Source organism: Brienomyrus brachyistius, chromosome 3 (assembly GCF_023856365.1).
Source record: "Brienomyrus brachyistius isolate T26 chromosome 3, BBRACH_0.4, whole genome shotgun sequence".
NCBI lineage: Eukaryota > Metazoa > Chordata > Actinopteri > Osteoglossiformes > Mormyridae > Brienomyrus > Brienomyrus brachyistius.
The window spans coordinates 31,375,172-31,393,408 of record NC_064535.1 but is presented as its reverse complement, the minus strand read 5'-3'; the positions used below and the strand labels follow the sequence as shown (position 1 = coordinate 31,393,408).

Genomic DNA, 18,237 nt, shown 5'->3' with positions numbered 1-18,237 from the left:
CTAATTCACCTTAACATGTTTTAGGATTGTGGAACATGGACGGCCCATATCTGAATTTAACATATCCTGGCCTGACAAAGTAGTACTCTTTCTGTTTCAAAACACTATAACTGCACTTCCAAACATTTTCTGTCAGGGTCAGCGCCCATCTGCACCTGCCCTCCATGTCACTACCCCATTTGGCCAGCAGGTGGTGCTGGCCATCCCACAATTTCACTTCCTGTCTTACTCTTCTGTGGTCCCATGCTCTAACCCTGACCTCCCATATGGCTCAGGGGGTTGAGTGTGTGGCACAAAGGCTATAACCCTAAGGTTTTGGGTTCAAAGCTAGCCTCACCTGTTGGTTATTGTTTTATCCTTAGTTTTATATTGTTTATGCATGTGTTTAATTTTTCTTATTTATGGTTGTCTGCCCCTGCCTTGGTTATTTTCTGTTTTACTTGTTTCTTGATTTTCTCCTAGTGTAGTATTTCCTTGTGTTACCTTAGTTTCAGGTCTTGTAAGTTCCTTAGTTCTTGTGTTCATTAGTGTTAGTTACTTCACCTGTGTCTTGTTGTGCTCTGTCCTACTTGATTGGTTGTTTTTGATAATTCACACATGCATTTTGTTAGTCCTTGCCATCAGTGTATTTAAGTTCCAGCCTTTGTTAATTTCTCCAGTCGGTCATTTTGTGTTGTATTCTGCTTGTTTGTCTAGTCCTGTTCTTGTGGTTGCCTGGTTCCTTTAGCTGGTGTATGTATGGTTCTGTTAGTTATTTTCCCCTGTTTATTCCTGACCCCTCATAGTCCTTTTGCATTATACCCCAGTATGTTCAGTGTTCTTTGTTAAACACCCCTTGTATCTTGCAGACGCTAGTGGATCGTCACATTTTTTCCCCACTTGTACCATAACAATTTTTATCTCAAAAGCAATAAAATATTCTAAACTAGCACCAAGAGTTCATTTCTTTTATGATAGTCATGATCATAAAAAACAAAATCACATTCTTAATGCTTGTATATTCTTAGGTTTTATTTTTGAGTGAACTGGTTTATGCTTATGATGGGAATACTGTAATTTACAGATTTTCACCTTAACTGATTTTAAGGAACCAATGAAATTTATATTAGGGGTGGAGTTGGTCACACAATACATACAGCATTGTGCAAAAGCCGTACAATGTCAAAGAAAATGTTTCAAGCTGTTCATTTGGGTAGTAAGTGTATATCTAAACAAACACAATAAAAAATAAACATGAATTTCCTCTGTTATTCAAAAAGTTACTGACACCATGTGTTAGCTAGATGAACACATTTTGTTTCCCAAACTTCTTCTCCAGGGTATATCAGCCATTCTAGGTATTCATTAAATTTCACAACCAGCTCAATTGATTAACTTAATTATATAAATGACTCAATGAAATACTAATTAGTCAAAGAAGGTGGGGTTCTACTCAAATAAAAAAATGCACTGCTGTAATGGACTGTTGCCGCAAATACTAGGGTTATTTTAGGAGGGCTTGAAATGGCTAAGTTGACTCACTTTGACAGACATAAAATTATAGTTTTACACCAACATGAAGATCATTTAAACATGACTTTCTTTGACTGTCTGAAACTTTTGCGCAGTACTTTATCCACAAGCATACACAGACAAATACACAGACACTCCAAGCTGCTCGCTGCAGTCACATACTCAACACAGTTCTGAAAATGGGCAAATCCTCTGTTACATACACTACTGTGGAAGGTTTCTGGAAGATGATTAAGATGAATGGAACAGAGAAAGGAAACGTCCACAGCATACGTTTTTAACAATACCAAAAATGGTTATAGAAACAGACCTGCAGTCAAAAGAAAAATACTGTCATCATATCCTTTAGTGGACATGGGCTATTTCATGAAAATATACTCGCAGTGGTAAGTTTATTAGGTACACTTGCTTACTAATGCAAACAGCTTCTTCCTCCAAACAACAAATCATGTGGCTGCAATGAAAACATAGAGCATGGAGACAGGGGTCAAGAGGTTAATTTACTGTTTGACTAAACATTATCATAGCTAAGGCACCTGTTCTACATGTAAGTGTTTTTGACTGTAGCTGCGGGATTAGCATAATGGTTCTAGCCAGGTTGTCTCAGAAACAGCCACCCTTCTGAGATTTTTACATACTACAGTGTTTAGAGTTTATAAGAAAGGTGTGTAGCACACCTACACCTAGCGAAATAACCCAAGCCCCCTGTAGCCCAGGATATGGAGGGGGGGGGGGGATATATCAGCTATGAATGGATTACCCATCGTATGTGTAATCACTTTTCTAGGGTATGATTCTCACCTTGGTGCACACTGGAAGAGGTCCTGGGTAGCTTAATGTTAAGCTATTCCCTAAAATTGTCCCAATTTCCCCAGGCCATCACATTACACTTTAAACAGTAAGCAAACAACACATTTGACCAATTCATACATTGATCACAATGTTCTCCTTTATACATAAAGATAATAAAACAACAATCAATTTAATACACAGAAAAGAGAGGAGGATAAACAACCTGGAGTTTGTACTAAGAGAGTCACACCCTTTAAGTCACACCTCCAGAGCGATGAGGAAACCCATGTCCAGCAGGCAGAATGATCCCCTGCTTCGGGTAGTGTTTCGGTCCAGAGCCGGCGGAGGTCCCACTAGCTTCGGCTGATGGTGTTAGTTTCATTTCGCTGGTCTTGACTCTGCTCCCTGCTAGCTTCTGCAGCTGAAGCAGTTTAATTTTGCTGATCTTGACTCTGCTCCGCGTGACTGTCCAGCAACCCAACAAAACCCCAGTGGAGCTCGGATTAACTAAAGCTACAGTCCGAACCCCATATCAGACCAGTTCACTGTGCTATCCAGCTTCCCTCTGTTTTGTCCTCAGAAGAAAATCCTGTACGTGCTCGCCGCACCAACCCGTCAGCCGACAGCAACCTCATACTCTCTTCAGCTCTCCCTTCTTTTTTTCCCACCGCGCACATGCACCCCTCCTTCTGGAAACTCTTTCAAACAGATATTATTGGCCAAAATAAAAAACCCACCCCATAACATTATCCGTCAGGACAATACAATTTGTCAATTCTACTGAACAAAATGCTACACTAATCAGTGCATGAACAACGTTTTTCATCAACATCGTACCTATAGGATAAGAACACATTAAAACCACATACACTCGGGTGCATCAGGCAACGCAACAATACAATATTAACACCCACATACTCCTCACTTTTCCCTATAACATTACCACCTATTTCTATAGGGCGCTACCGGGTTAATCAACCAAAACATTTTAGTATTTCTGTAGTTGAAAACATCTTGTTAATAAGAGAGATCTGAGGAAAATCATTAAAGTTATCAGAAAGGCCACAAGTACAAACACAATGCAGAATAGCTCCTCAGACTGCTCAACACACCTATGTTGAAGCGATTCTAGAGGCAAAATTGAGTCCTACCCATTACTGTCTAAGTGCATCCAGTAAATACCTACATTGCTCTGCAAAAATAATCCCCTGAGTATCCACAGTAACACAATAATATCCAACATGTTGTCATTAGCGAAGCAAGGAATGGGAAGGAATTTTGATCTGTCAGACTGCACATGCATTCTTCTTAGCCTTACAAAACAATAGTTATTAGTCATCTTCCATTACACTTAATTCTCAAAGAGTTCCGCTGAAAATCAGAAATCAGAACATCAGGTTGGAAGAAAAAAAATTGAATTCATAATTGTTTTGAATTTTAATGACACACACAGCTATCACCAAGGCAACCACCTTGTATTCTGTTAACAACCAAGAAAAAAGCATGGTTTGTTTTTCACAAATAAAGTTGTATATGAATTTAGCCAGGCTAATAACTAAATCTCCATTCTAACCCTTGACATATTTTGGCCTTCATTGAACTACTGTACCAGGTCTGATCCAATTCAGATGTTACACTGACATGGACATATTATGTGATGGATAGATATATGAGGTATTTATTATAAAGCAGCAACATGTGGCATGTTCAACCCGTTTTGTGAGGGTTTCCGCCAGTTCCCTTCCAAAGCGCAAAAAGGTGCTACCAGAAAAACCTGCATCTCTAAATTTTCCATTGTGTGTAAATTAATAAATAACATACCGTACTGGTGCTTTCCCTGCCCACTGCATTGTAGGACCTGCACTGGAAAAACTGTAGGGAAATGGATGGAAGTTGGTAATGTAGTAGATAACAGTAGTCAGGGGTAGAGATGCACATTATCTCAGTTAACATTTTGGTATCAGCCGATATTCACTAAAAATCAAGATGTTGGCATCAATCAATATTCGAAGTTAGCAGCAACAGAGCTATAGACACAACTACTTAAACATTGAAGATAATTATTTTGGACGATCAGCTATTTTCCATGGTGGAGGACAAGGGATTTCATTGGCTCATTCCAAAAATCTGCGTGAGCAAGCTCTGCAAGTTTCACGACATGCCCACTCCCTGCACTAAATCAACAAGTGGCTCAGACGTTAGCTGGTTGTCAGATATTGGCAATATTAAACAATAATATATTCGTTATCAGTTAAAAATTTCACTTAAGCAATTTCATTGCTGCACCAGATTAACCCCATGGACCTGTACTGGATAAGCAGTGATAAGATGGATGGAAAAATGTATGTAATATTATGGTGTAGCACTGAAATACGAGTCAAAACAGCAATTAATTTTATTAAATGAAATGTTATTTTTAAAAATACACGAACATCAGCTATGTTTTAAAGACTGTGCAAGTTACATAGCCCATTCTCAGGCCAGACATTTGCATGTGCTCTGCATAGTGCTATCTTCTTTCATACTGTCTCTCAATCAATCAATCAATCAATCAATCAGACTTTATTTATATATCACTTTTCCTATAAACACAATGCAACACAAAGTGCTATACATAATAAAAAACAAGACTAACCCACCTCTACTCCCACCCTCACCCAAACTATGTAAAATAAAGACACAAAAGATAATCATAAATAAATAAGTAAACAAATAAGTAGATAACTAAGTAAATAATGAAGGAACAGAAATGACAATAAAAACAGAATTTGAGGAAACGTTATCATCGATCTCAGAAATTAGCATTAGGACATGCCAGAGGCAGGTTAAAATATTGTGAGTAAACATTAGGTATAGAATAATAAATGAGATGAGATGTTCTGGAATAAAAAGATCTGGGATAAAAAGTGTAGCCATGTATTTTTTGACTTGGCCACTAGCACACCTCATACAGCTAGTCAATCTGTTACTGACTTTTTAAACCAATACTATATATTTAATTATTTAATTGAGCTGTTGGTGAAATTTAACAAAATCATGGAACGGCTGAGGTGCCCCTGAGGAGAAGTTTGGGAACTGAAGCGGTGTTCATTTAGCCATCCAACTAGATATCAGTAACTTTTTAGAAAACAGAAGAAATTATTACTAGTTTTTATTGTTACTCTTAAGTTGCACATGTTCTAATAAGAACATAAGAACATAAGAACTATACAAACGAGAGGAGGCCATTCGGCCCATCAAGCTCGCTTGGGGAGAACTAAACTAATAGCTCAGAGTCGTTAAAATCTTATCTAGCTCTGATTTAAAGGAACCCAAGGATTCAGCTTGCACTACATTATCAGGAAGGCTATTCCATACTCTGACTACACGCTGCGTAAAGAAGTGCTTCCTTAAATCCAGCTTGAAATGTTCTCCCGCTAATTTCCACCTATGGCCACGAGTTCGTGTATTTAAACTAATGCTGAAGTAACTATTTGGTTGAACAGCATCCAAACCTGTTAGAATCTTATATACCTGGATCATGTCCCCCCTCAATCTCCTTTGCTTGAGACTGAACAGATTTAGCTCAAGTAACCGTTCCTCGTATGACATTCCTCTAAGACCAGGAATCATTTTTGTGGCCCTACGCTGCACCTTTTCTAAGGCCACAATGTCCTTTTTAAGATATGGTGACCAAACCTGCACACAATATTCTAGGTGAGGTCTCACCAAGGAATTGTATAATCTTAGCATTACCTCCCTTGACTTAAACTCCACACACCTGGAGATATACCCCAACATCCTATTGGCCTTTTTTATTGCTTCCCCACACTGGCGAGAATGGGACATGGAAGCATCAACATACACACCAAGGTCTTTCTCATGATCAGCTACCTTTATTTCAGTGACACCCATGAAATACCTGTACTTTATATTTCTGCTCCCTAGATGGAGTACCTTACATTTATCGACGTTAAATTTCATCTGCCAGGTATCGGCCCAGTCACTAATTAAATCAAGATCCCGCTGTAGCTGCTGAGCCACTAATTCAGTATCTGCTACACCACCCACCTTGGTGTCATCTGCAAATTTCACCAGTTTACTGTATATATTGGTATCCATATCATTTATGTAAATTAGGAACAATAGTGGTCCTAAAATCGAACCCTGCGGTACCCCACTATGAACGCAAGCCCACTGTGACATTGTGCCTCTTATAACTACTCGCTGTTTCCTATCTGTTAACCAGTTATCAATCCAGGTCGCTACGGTACCTAAAATACCAGTCGCTTTGAGTTTAAGTAGGAGCCTCTTGTGGGGGACAACATCAAAAGCCTTTTGGAAATCTAAGTAGATGACATCATAGGCCTTCTTATCATCAACTTCCTGAGTAGCTTCCTCAAAAAACTCCAACAGATTTGTTAAACAGGATCTACCTCTCCTAAATCCATGCTGGCTATCCCGCAAAATGTTATTGGAGTCCAGGTAATCTATCATTTTCTCTTTGATTAAAGCCTCCATAACTTTACCAGTTATACAAGTTAGACTGATTGGCCTATAGTGCAGATTGGCCTATAGTGTAGCTAATGTTAAATTGTGGTTTTTGTTCTAAGACAAAGTACACTTGCTACCCAGATAAACAGCGTTAAATATTTCTTTGGTGTGTGTGTATATATATATATATATATATATATATATATGAAAAATCATGTTTAAATAACTGTCATGTTGGTGTAAAACTATGCTATTACGCCTGGCAAAGTGTGTCAGCTTAGCCATTTCAAAACCTCTGCTAAAATAACCCTGTTATTTCCAGCAGCCATACAGTACACCCATGTATTTTTTTTACCTGACCACTAGCCCACCTCATATATACTGTGTAGTCAATATCTCGTTCACTTTTTTAACTAATTAAGTTAATTAATTAAGCGAGGTGAAATTTAATAGATACATAGAATGGTTCGGGTGCCACTGAGGAGAAGTTTGGGAATTGAAGTGGTGTTCATCTAGCTATTCAAGTAGATATCAGTAACTTTTTGGAGAACAGAAGACATTTTTACTAGTTTTTATTGTGTTAGTCGTAATTTTCATATGTTCTTATGTTAAATTATATTTTTTTGTTCTACGAAAATGTGCACTTAGTATACAAATAAGTAATGCATAAAGTTCACAAATATAGATAAGCAGACAGATAAATAAATTCCAGTAAAACAATAGAACTCAAGCAAAAGGTGGACTAAAAAGGTATGTCTAAGTCTGCTTTTAAAAAAATGAACATCCTCTGATGCCGTCAGGTCTTCAGGAAGGTTGTTCCACAGACGCTGGGCCGTAGTAGCAAAAGGGTGCTTCACCGTAGGTTTTTTTGGTCGGACTTTAGGGATAACTAAAAGGCTGTTGCCTGAAGACCTAAACCCTCTAGAGGGCTCATAGGATAAAAGCAAATCTGATAAATATGTAGATCAAAGACCACCAAGAGCTTTGTAAACCAGTAAACGAATCTTGAAATCGATTCTGAAGCAGACTGCCAGCCAGTGCAGAGACTTCAAAATTGGTGTAATGTGTGCTCTTTCTGGAAATACACGTGACTGTCTATGTCAGGTCTCTCTTCAGCCATCTGTAAACCAAACTTCTACATATGTGTCCTTTTAAAACAATTTCTCTTCGTAAAAGTAATCTCCTAAGCAGGGGAGGTTGTAGCTATTGAAAAGATCAGGGGTTAAGATAAGTTTACCTGGGGCTTGACTTTTATGTATTTTTTTTTTAGGGAAGATTGGCATCAGGGCTTAAAATACTCAGGGCTATAGCTCCAGGTGATCGGACCTAATGACACCTATGCTCCTAAGCATCCATAGTAAAACAATTAATGCCCAACATGCTGTCATTACGGAAGACTAGTCTGTGTGCTGTTTTAGTGGTTTAACCGAATCCAGCAAAGAAGGCCAGCTTTTGCAGAATCCAGCAAAGGCTATTATTCCACTAAATAAGCATATCACATGGCTGTCAAGTCTCACAGACTGACCATGAGATACACGCATTTCAACCAGTTCATACGATGCGCAGGCATACAGACAGGAGTTTTCCGCTGAGTTCATAGCTGTTAAGTTATATAGCGTTAATAGCCACCTACCAGCCAATCAGAAAATAGCATTTCTTATTTCCGGGTAAATTCCAAAATAAGTTACACGTGATCTCACTTCAAGCACATTATTACATGGATGCGCACACACACAGAGTGCAGACAAGGTGGATGTGAAAGAGCAAGATCTGATGAATGCAGTAGTCAAGGCTCTCAAGTCTCATGCATTGACCTTGAGACACATGCGGTGCTCCTAACAGATCTCACTCCAAACTATTGATGAAACTCGAAGGCCCTCTATCTGATAGGGAGATTATTGTGATATGATCCATCCATCTGTTTTCTGTACCTGACTATCCTACACTGTGTTGTAGGGGTCCAGATCCTATAGGAACAGGGCTACAGGGACAAGAAACTGTGTACCGTTTCCCTCCGCAGTACAAAAATATACTGAGCTTAGCTCTAATTGGAGTTACCAAATTGCCCGTAGGTGTGCATGTGTATGTGAATGGTGTATGAGTGTGCCCTGTGATGGCTTGGCGCCCCATCCTGGGTTATTCCCTGCCTTGTGCCTGTAGCCTCTGAAATAAGCTTTGGCACCCCCCCCGCGACCCTGAAAAAGACAAGCAGTTACAAAAAATTTACTGATAGATGGATGGATGATAGATAAACAGCCAGTATAAACACTGAAAACTGGAACTCTTACATACAGCTTTTTACACATTGCTTACCCTGAGGAGTTCACAGAAATAGGTTGGCACTGGTTTAGTGTTGGGTATTTTTTATTAAATAATATTTTAGATCAAAAGATTGTCATGCTTAAATAATAGTTTTGCTTATAAATATTAGAGGGTTGAAAATGAAATTAAATAAGTATGATCACAACCATGGTCTCTTCAATGGACTTTTCTGGTTTTGGTCTCAACTCTCAAAATCTAGGTCTCAAGTTGGTCCTACGTGCACACGTTTTCATCTATCTATCTATCTATCTATCTATATATCTATCTATATGAATAAGGTACTAGAAGTTCAGTATTGATTATAATACGGTTTAAGTTGATTAGATCGTCTAAGTTTGCAATACGACTATTGAGCAGAGAGAGTAATTAATTTAATCTCAAAAAGGGTACCTGAATACTGCATTCACGGTTACCGATCCTTCTTCTCTTCTGCGTATAAATGGTGAGCTACAAATATAGTAGCGAGTAGAACAGCATTAAGCCCTAAACCCTCAAAAACTCCATACACAGACAAATCTCCACACGCATTAGAAGATCTGCCGAAGCAGAAGTGTGGCAAAAACCACGTGTAAAAAGACAGCCAATTGAGAGGTCCACCTGAGTTGTAACTGATGACTTGTCGGTATATACATTTCTTGGAGCAAAAGACGTTTTAGCAATTAATACCTATATACGCATTTACAGATTTGTTCACACATGAACAAATCTCAGTACACTTGCAAATCTCATTACGCATACGAATCAGATTACACACACGGATTCTCCATATACATTTGCAAATCTGATTACGTACACACGGATTGAGTCTCACAGAACTCTTCACACAACTCTCCACGCACATTTGCACATAATAATAGCCCCATATCCGAAGCCTGTCCCAGAATGTACGGGCGCAATACAACTACTACCAATAATTAATACATAATGAGAAAGTTTATACGCGCAAACAGAATTTTAAATAAACACATAAAGTATGACACAAAACGTTTTCAATATACAAAAACATTATATCTTGATATTACTGATATTACAGTTTGATATTCCCAAACTTTCTGGAAACAAACGAAAAAATCCTCCCAAAAAATGTATGCAAAAATAGAAACGGGCATGTACGTGCACACGCCCTGAACCTCACGCGTTTATTCCGTCTCACAAACTCCACAGACGAATGGCCGCTGTACATCAGCAGGCAGAGCAAAACTAGTGCGGTTCCGTGAGTAACGCCCCTTCGGCGAATACCTCATCACCAGTGATCTGCACACTTTCTAGTTCGTCCGATGTCCAGTTCAACAAGGAATAACTGAAAGAAATAATTAAACGTCCAATTTGTCTTTTTCATTACTTCAGAGTCATGACAGCAAAACAACGGAATAAGAACACTGCGGTTGTAAAGAACTCAAATCCAGATGACGTGGCAAAACGGAGTCCGAAAGCCAGCGAGCGGGCTGGCCCTATTGCTGCGGGCTGTGGCTCGGGAAGCCGGGGTGGCCCTCTCGCTGCGAGCTCTGGCTTGGGAAGCTGCTGGAGTTTCTTGGCATCCTTGTGTTACTTAGCCCTTGCAGTAGCTGCTGGTCTCACCGCGTTTTATGTGCATGCGGTACGGGAGGATGTTCGTCAGATTACCGACAGGAACGAAGAACTGACACACCGGAATGCCGAGGTGGCCAGTAAAATAGAAGTGGTTCGTCAACAGGTAAACAGGCAATCATGTTAACCGTTACAAACGGTGGTAAATAGTTTTTAATTGTCGAAAACACATAACGCAACAATATATCCCTCGGCCTTTCAAAAATCGGGTATATGTACATACAGTATTTAACTGGGAATGTCTATGCGTGCATCCCACTTCGTGTATTACTGATACAGTGAGCCTATCGGATCCGAGGGTGAGAGACAAGCAAGCAACGCAGCCACGCGTGGAGTCAGGGGAGTAGTGATTATCTAGGCCTCATGCAGTGACCCCATTCAGAATAAGTGGTTAGGAGCTGGATGGAATTGTTGCCTTAAATTAATTTTACAAAAAATAACAACATAATATGGAATTGTATCACTATCAGCTCAAAATCATACATGAAAGCTCATTTCAGGCTGTAACTACAAACAAATTTATAAACATGCACACTTTTAAAATTCAGTATTGGTCTTTGAAACCGAATGAATACCGAGTTTTAATTTTCAGGTTAAAAAGTAAGTGCTATTATGGCATCTTGAGTTTAAAAAGTACATATTGACAAATAAAAAACTTGTCCCAATGTTTTTACAAGTCATTACAGCTTTTGCAGTGTAAAATGTTTTATTTTAGTATTATGTAAAATAAAGCACTAGAAATTTACTGTTCATTTTATTGTGTAACAACACATTGCTGGATCACCATGTAAGATTTTATAACGTTGCATTTTTTTCCTGTGGATATGATAGCTTTTTCCATCTCTTTGTGGTTGAAGGTGGATTCTGTGAAGGAAACGGTGGCCAAGTTTAACTCTGCTCTCAGTGGGGTGAAGGCCGAGCTTGACACTATGGGACGGGCCCAACAGATAGTGGAGTCAGAGACACAGCGGGTGGAAGAAGCACTGCAAAGACTTCAGAAGGAGATCTTGAAAGATTTGTCAGATGGAATCCAGGAAGTGAAGCAGACACGTCAGCGGGACTTCTCCTCACTGGAGCAGGCCGTGGAGGAGCGCCTGGCGGAGCTGAGTACCTCCATCGGTGACAGTGTGGCAGGAGTAGCTGAGGTGCAGGGTGAAACACAGAGTCAGCTGCAGGACCTACGTGTGCGGCTGGAGGGCTTTGCTAACCCAGAGAAATTTAGGCAGGAGCTACAGAGTCTGGCTGATTCCATGATGAAGCTTCAGGCTGACAGCATAGTGGTGGAGAAGACCACAAACTCACTGGCTGAACAGATAGGTAATGTCGGGGCAGAACTCCAAACCAGGAACCAGGAGGTGGAATCCCAATCCCAGGAGATTGTATCTGTGAGGGAGCTAGTGCAGAGCACAATTGGGACACTAAGGCAGTCTGTGTCAGCTGTCGAGGTCAGTTTCCAAACCTTGTCAGACCAGTCTCAGAGCATGCAGACTGGGCTTCTTCAGGCCGAGGGCAGTCTCCAGAGCCTGGAGAAGGAATTGCGCGGATCATTGAACCGGGCTGAGCGGAACAGCGAAGAGTTAGAGGCCAGGGTGAAGGTCTTGGAGGAAAGCATAGATTCTGTCCAGGTGTCTGTGACAGAGCAGGTGGCCAAGCTGGAGTCCAGCCTGGCCAAGATTGACTTTCATGACAGCACACTTGCTACTCTGACCAAGGATTTTGAAGGTGAAAGGGAAAATGCTGAACAGAGAGCCCAACAATTACAGGTTATTTTGGAAGAAATTACCCATTGCCAAGCCCTAGGCAATCAAGTAGAGGCACTGAACAATAATATGGATGAGCTTAAGAGTACAGTGCCTGGTTTAGACAATGCACAGACTGAACTGGCCTCAGCCCACTCTAGCCTGTCTCAGCGACTAGATGCCCTAGAGCAGACATTAAATATCCTCAGAGAGACCAATACAGAATCCCAAGTTTCAAATGAACTGAGGGCATCTCTTAGCCAGGTTCCGAATGACCTGCAGCAGCTGAGGGTCGCAGTAGACAACCTGGTAGCTTACTCTGTGAAAGTGGAGAGACATGAGGAAGCCATTTCTTCAATGCAGAAAGATTTGGAGAAGACTCTGACCACTGTGGATATACTATTGAAAGCACCAGAGTCACCTGAATGGAAAGAATGAGCTATGTGGAGACATGGAGAAAGACAGTTGCCTCTTAGATGCCTGACAAGTCATTCATTCCTTCATACTACAGTTTTTACATTTATGGGTTATCTACTTGATTTGTAATACAAATCATTTCACAGTTTAATTATTTGAGTTTCATGAAAAAAAAAGTACCAAAAATGTTGTCATACATTTTATATTAAGCCTTATAACTTGGGGAATACCCTATTCCTAAATGTGGAATTCATCCTTAGAGATCAAAAAACTCTAGATGGATCCCCCAAGAAGGAATCCCAGCTATGCAAAATAATAGGCTGACAGCTGATCATAAAGTTTAGATAAGTATATGACAGTTAAGTGCAAAGTTTCTACAATGATAGCTCAGGTGTGTGTTGTCCAGAAGGGTGAAATCTGTTAGGATAGGTGTGTGTTTATGTATTTGTAAGTATATTTAGCATTTGATAAAGCATGTGGCCTTTCAACCCTACAAAACATTTCTACAGTGTCTCAGAAATTTAGGAGTAGAATGCATGAACCATACAATGCTGTGTTTGATAAATTTACATACAAGGCACAAAGGGTTCCCATGCAGAGTCTGCAGACAAAGTTAATGTTTGTTTTTGGTTGTTACTCAATTGACTGATGTCAAATGATAGCTTTGAATCTGTGCACAGTAGATAGCTAATGATGATATTGGGGAAAACCTGTAGAAAAATAAACTCAATTCCCATTCGAAGATAAGATTCTATCGCATTTGTGTTGTATAATAAAGTAATTGTTATATATAACAATAGCATAATAAAATACTGTCTTTTAGACTGTGGAAGGTTTTTTTTTTTTTAACCTGACATCACCACTTTTTTAATGCTCCTGAAAGGTCACATTTTAATACAGTGTTTCCCAAACCAGTCCTCAGGGACCCCGGACAGTCCATATTTATGCTTCCTCTCAGCTCCTAGCACACGTGTACCAGGTATTCAATGTTCCTGATTGGGCCAGACATACATCTTTGATGTATTTCAGAATCAGAATTAGGTTTACACAAGTTCAAACAAGGAATTTGGCTTGGGACCTGGTATGTCATATGCTATTATAAATTTGTGCCCTTGTCTGTTTTTGCCACACAATGAGCCTTAGAATTTTTCTATAGTTGATGCCACTGTTTAGCTCATTTATGATAGATGTGGACTGTGGGTGGATCATGCACCTCCCAAACTTCATCAGCAAGAAATATTAATGAGTAGAAATATAATTTAAGTTCACTTTTGAATCCAGCAAATGAAGGCAGCTGAAACGTGTCTTTTGAAGGTTCATCATAATATAACAGAATATGCTGCAAATCAAAAACCCTTATGTCCATCTTTAAACTTAGCCAGTCTTGAACATTTCTCCAAAATTGCTGTGTCATTATACAGGAAAAAAAAGAGATGCTCCATACTTTCAGCTTCCTCTCCACAAAATTCACAAGGTTCAATTTGAAATCCAAAGTCTCAGCAGCTGGGTATTAGCTATTGAGAATTTTGAAGTGAGTTTCTTTCACTTTTGGAGTTACAGTGGTACCTCGACTCACGAACAGTCCTGTTCATGAACAAATTGGGTTACGAACCAGATGTTAGAAATTTTTTTGTGCCTGTTTGCGAACCATGTTTTATGCTGCGAACCTACATCCCCCAAAAGCGCCCCAAAGAACCACCCGAAACACGAAGAAGCGTACATTATGCCCAAGAACGGTTGTGGAATGTATAAAAACTTGTTGTAGATGTATGTCTTTACTATATCTCCTCAGAGGTTGAATATCTGAAAAAAAGAGAGAGAGAACGTTCTGTTATAGCGGTACCTTTCAGTGATTGACAAACATGTTCGTGATGGTTTTTAACAGTCTTATATCTATACATAAAATTACAATACTTCATTAATAACATAAATTATTAAGTAACTCCTATTTAAGTGTTACATTTTCCATGCTCATCCAGTCCTCCTGTGTGCCATGCCCCCTCGTTACCTCATGTGGAATCCCCGTGTGATCAGCTGCGAGGTGCTGCCATTAGTCCTGTGTACTTAAGTCTGCGTTTCAGTTTATCTCCACAATTCGGTCATTGTAATGTCATTCAACGTTCTTGCGTGTTTCCCTGTGTACGATCCTGTGTTCCTTGACTTCCTGGATTCCAGCTCGTTTTGCCGCTCCATGCGTCGTGACATGTGTATTGTACAATGCGTCACATCACGAAATGTACATAAAAAATTTTGCCATATGAAATTAATGTACAGTATAAAAAAATTACATTTTCGAAATTGCTGTATTGTTTTTGATTGTTACTCAGTCTTTTAATGTTAACTGTTTAGTTTTTTGGGGGGTTTTGTGGTTCTTTTCCGTGTTTTGGTGTCTTTAGAGCGACCAGCCCACCAACAAGCGTATGCTCAGTTGTACAGTTTTATTTAATTTTTCATTATTTGTGTATAATTATGGTTAAATCTATATTCTTGGTCACAGAAAAACAAAACAAAAAAAAAATCTGTGTTTCTGAGGTTTGAACGAATTATTTGTATTTACATTATTTTAAATGGGAAAATTGATTCAGGTCGCGAACTTATCGGGTCACGAACTGAATCCTCGAACTAATTAAGTTCGTGAGAACAGGTGCCACTGTATTGGCCATTCCAGATACTTACAGTACTTTCTTGAGATTATGTTTTTGTCACAGACCTTCCTTTTGGTCTCTCTGGAATACTTGTGAAAAAGTTATCTTTAAAAAACTTTGTTTAAATATTTATTTCTTTTATCAGCCAACAGCATGTTTTCAATGTGTAAATTTGGTAAATTCATTAATTCGGACTTTTGAATTAATAATTGTGTTTTGTATTAAAAGAGCTGAACCAGGTGGAATTGCTTAACATACTCTGTTATTGTCAGGTTGCCCAGGAAGACGGGCTGGCTGGACGTGGCGAAGGACGAGGCAAGCAGGCGGAAATAAGGGCAGACGAGGGTTTATTTGGACTAGCTGGGGGTAGGAAGACGCACATTCCAATACCAACAACAACAATGACCGACATCAGACAGGGCAAGACGTGGACTGATATACAGAAGACAAGCCGAAAATAACAGACAACAGCTGGGGACAATCGGAGAAGCACAAGTGGATGTTGAGGGGGCGTTGCACACACGAGGATCGGACGAGCTGGGTGTGACAGTTATACTCCTTATGAGAACACTGTACGTTAATTTTATCTTGAAATGTTTCATATTGTAAAACAATAGTGTGTTTATTCATTAGGTCTGTGGCAAAATGATTTTTTTGTTCAAACCAATTTTGTATAAATAGTGTTTTCCCATTTATGATAATTGCTCTGTTGTTCCACAGAGTTGAACAGTGTAGAGTAAAATTAATAAATATCTTCCAATAATACAATATTTGTTTGTGGAAATTGGATAGTTTCACCGGCAACTTTGAGATTTCAAAACCACATTTTAAAAGGAAATCCAGACCTCCAATTTTTAGGAATATGGAACCACAGGGACCCAGGCTGTGAAATAAAAGCTTTTATCCATATAATTGTGTAATTATAATAATTAGTATGTGTGAAATAATGTACCAACTGTAGCTTCCTTCAGTAAGACACGAGCATAAGAGTTCTTTGGGTTTAACTGATTGATGGTTTATTTTGAAAGCTGGATCACCTTCGTCATTGTCACTATCAATGGTACACATGAGAACTAAATACAGATAAATAAAACATAAATCTACACATTCGTTTGTTCCTTGTTTAAACTTGTAAAATATTTGCCATTTAGGTTATACAAAGTTATACAAATCAATGGAAAATAACGTTAAGCCTTTGGTCCGCTTATTACATTTATTTAAAAGAAACAATACCATGCGAATTTACTCGCGATATTAGCTAACAAATACTGAAATTCAGATGAAATATAAACATAAAATAACTGTAAAGATAACTGTATATGAATTTGCTAAGCTGACGCGAACCTCTGTTAGCATTTACACGGCTAAATACAACTCAAACAAAACTCTACTAAAGTTAATGAGCACACATACCTCGTTGGCTGCTTACGGAAGGGTTTCAATCTTTTTCTTAAACCTTTTACTCATTTCTTCTTAGATGACGAGCACACAAAGCTGGATCCGTTAGCAAGCGAACTGGTGCGTTCGATTATCTATGGGAACTCGGAAATGTTCGGAACAAACATTGCTGCCTCCATGAATACGCTGCTGTGCGTTGTTGCTTTATATTTAAGCAGTTTTGGAGTAAGATTATTATTTCCAAGAGAAAACAAACAAGAAACACGAACTAGTCAAACCACATTAAAAGCTTTATAAAATATTTTAGTACATTCATAGCGATATTCTTTTTTTGAGCAGGCGCCTCAGGAACGGGCGGAACCGGGACATCAATCACAGCAATAGCCTTGAGTGCAGCTACTCCTATTAAGGGAGCCTGCCTCCTCCTCCACTGGAGCAGCTTTCTCAGGGTCTCCTCCGCTATGCTCAGCTGCTGAAGTGGGGACTGCAGTGAACTCCCTCTGCAATTGTTCTAGGAAATAAGCTGTCTCTGGGGGGGTCCTGCACCGCTGGCTCCCCCATCAGTTGCCAGAACAGACCCTGGAGGGCAAAAGGCCTCTTGGCCAGGATCTCAGGTGTGAGCGGAGTCGAAGCTGCAGGAGGCGCAGGAACCACGGGGGCGCGAAGCTGCAGGAGGCGCAGGAACCACAGGGGCCGAAGCTGCAGGAGGCGCAGGAACCACAGGGGCAGAAGCTGCGGGCACAGGTACTACTGGGGATGAAGCTGCAGAGACAGGTACCACTGGGGGCGAAGCTGCAGGCACAGGAACTACTGGGGACGATGCAGGAGGTACAGGAACCACTGGGGGTGCGGCAGGAGCTTGCGCCCTAGTAGCAAGCGCTGCCCGGTTTAGGAACTGGGGAACCTGTGGGATAACCAAATAATCTTGTTCAGACACCTGGCACACAACTGAATAAGAAAACTTTGCCAAAATGGGTGACCCTGATATAGGTAACAAGGCCAGAATTTGATCTCCAGGTTTAAAAACCCTAGGCTCAGCCTTTCGATCAAGCAGTCTTTTCATCTTCCCTTTAGCCTTTAACAAATTCTCCCTAGCCAACCTACATGCTAAGTACAACTTCTGCCAAAAACCACAAACATAATCAATCAAATTAACAAGAGGTTCAGTAGTAACCAAGTCATCCGACAAAATAGACAAAGGACCTCTAACGTTATGTCCAAACACCAAATAGAGAAATAAATTGAGTGCTTTTACCACAAACTTCATAGTTACATTCCTTAATGGGTATGCCGCAGGATAACGTGTGGCCTGACACAAAACAGTTAAAAGGTAAACACTCCCAGATTCTGAT

At 39.8% G+C, this 18,237-nt stretch overlaps 1 protein-coding gene across 1 annotated transcript; it reads left to right on the top strand.

Annotated features, from left to right (window-relative positions):
• The first annotated feature begins 10,214 nt into the window (after window positions 1-10,214).
• On the top strand, window positions 10,215-13,674 carry ckap4 (cytoskeleton associated protein 4). Its single transcript, XM_049006537.1, has 2 exons — window positions 10,215-10,792; window positions 11,544-13,674. The coding sequence occupies exons 1-2, from the start codon at window positions 10,451-10,453 to the stop codon at window positions 12,861-12,863; spliced, it is 1,662 nt and encodes a 553-aa protein (XP_048862494.1). The 5' UTR covers window positions 10,215-10,450; the 3' UTR covers window positions 12,864-13,674.
• Window positions 13,675-18,237: the final 4,563 nt, after the last annotated feature.

What these genes read in the sequence shown, in the direction of transcription:
- ckap4 (XM_049006537.1), top strand. Translation starts at nt 10,451, where the DNA reads ATGACAGCAAAACAACGGAATAAGAACACTGCGGTTGTAAAGAACTCA. An exon ending in TAGAAGTGGTTCGTCAACAG is followed by an intron (nt 10,793 to 11,543) that starts GTAAACAGGCAA and finishes TTGTGGTTGAAG; the next exon opens with GTGGATTCTGTGAAGGAAAC.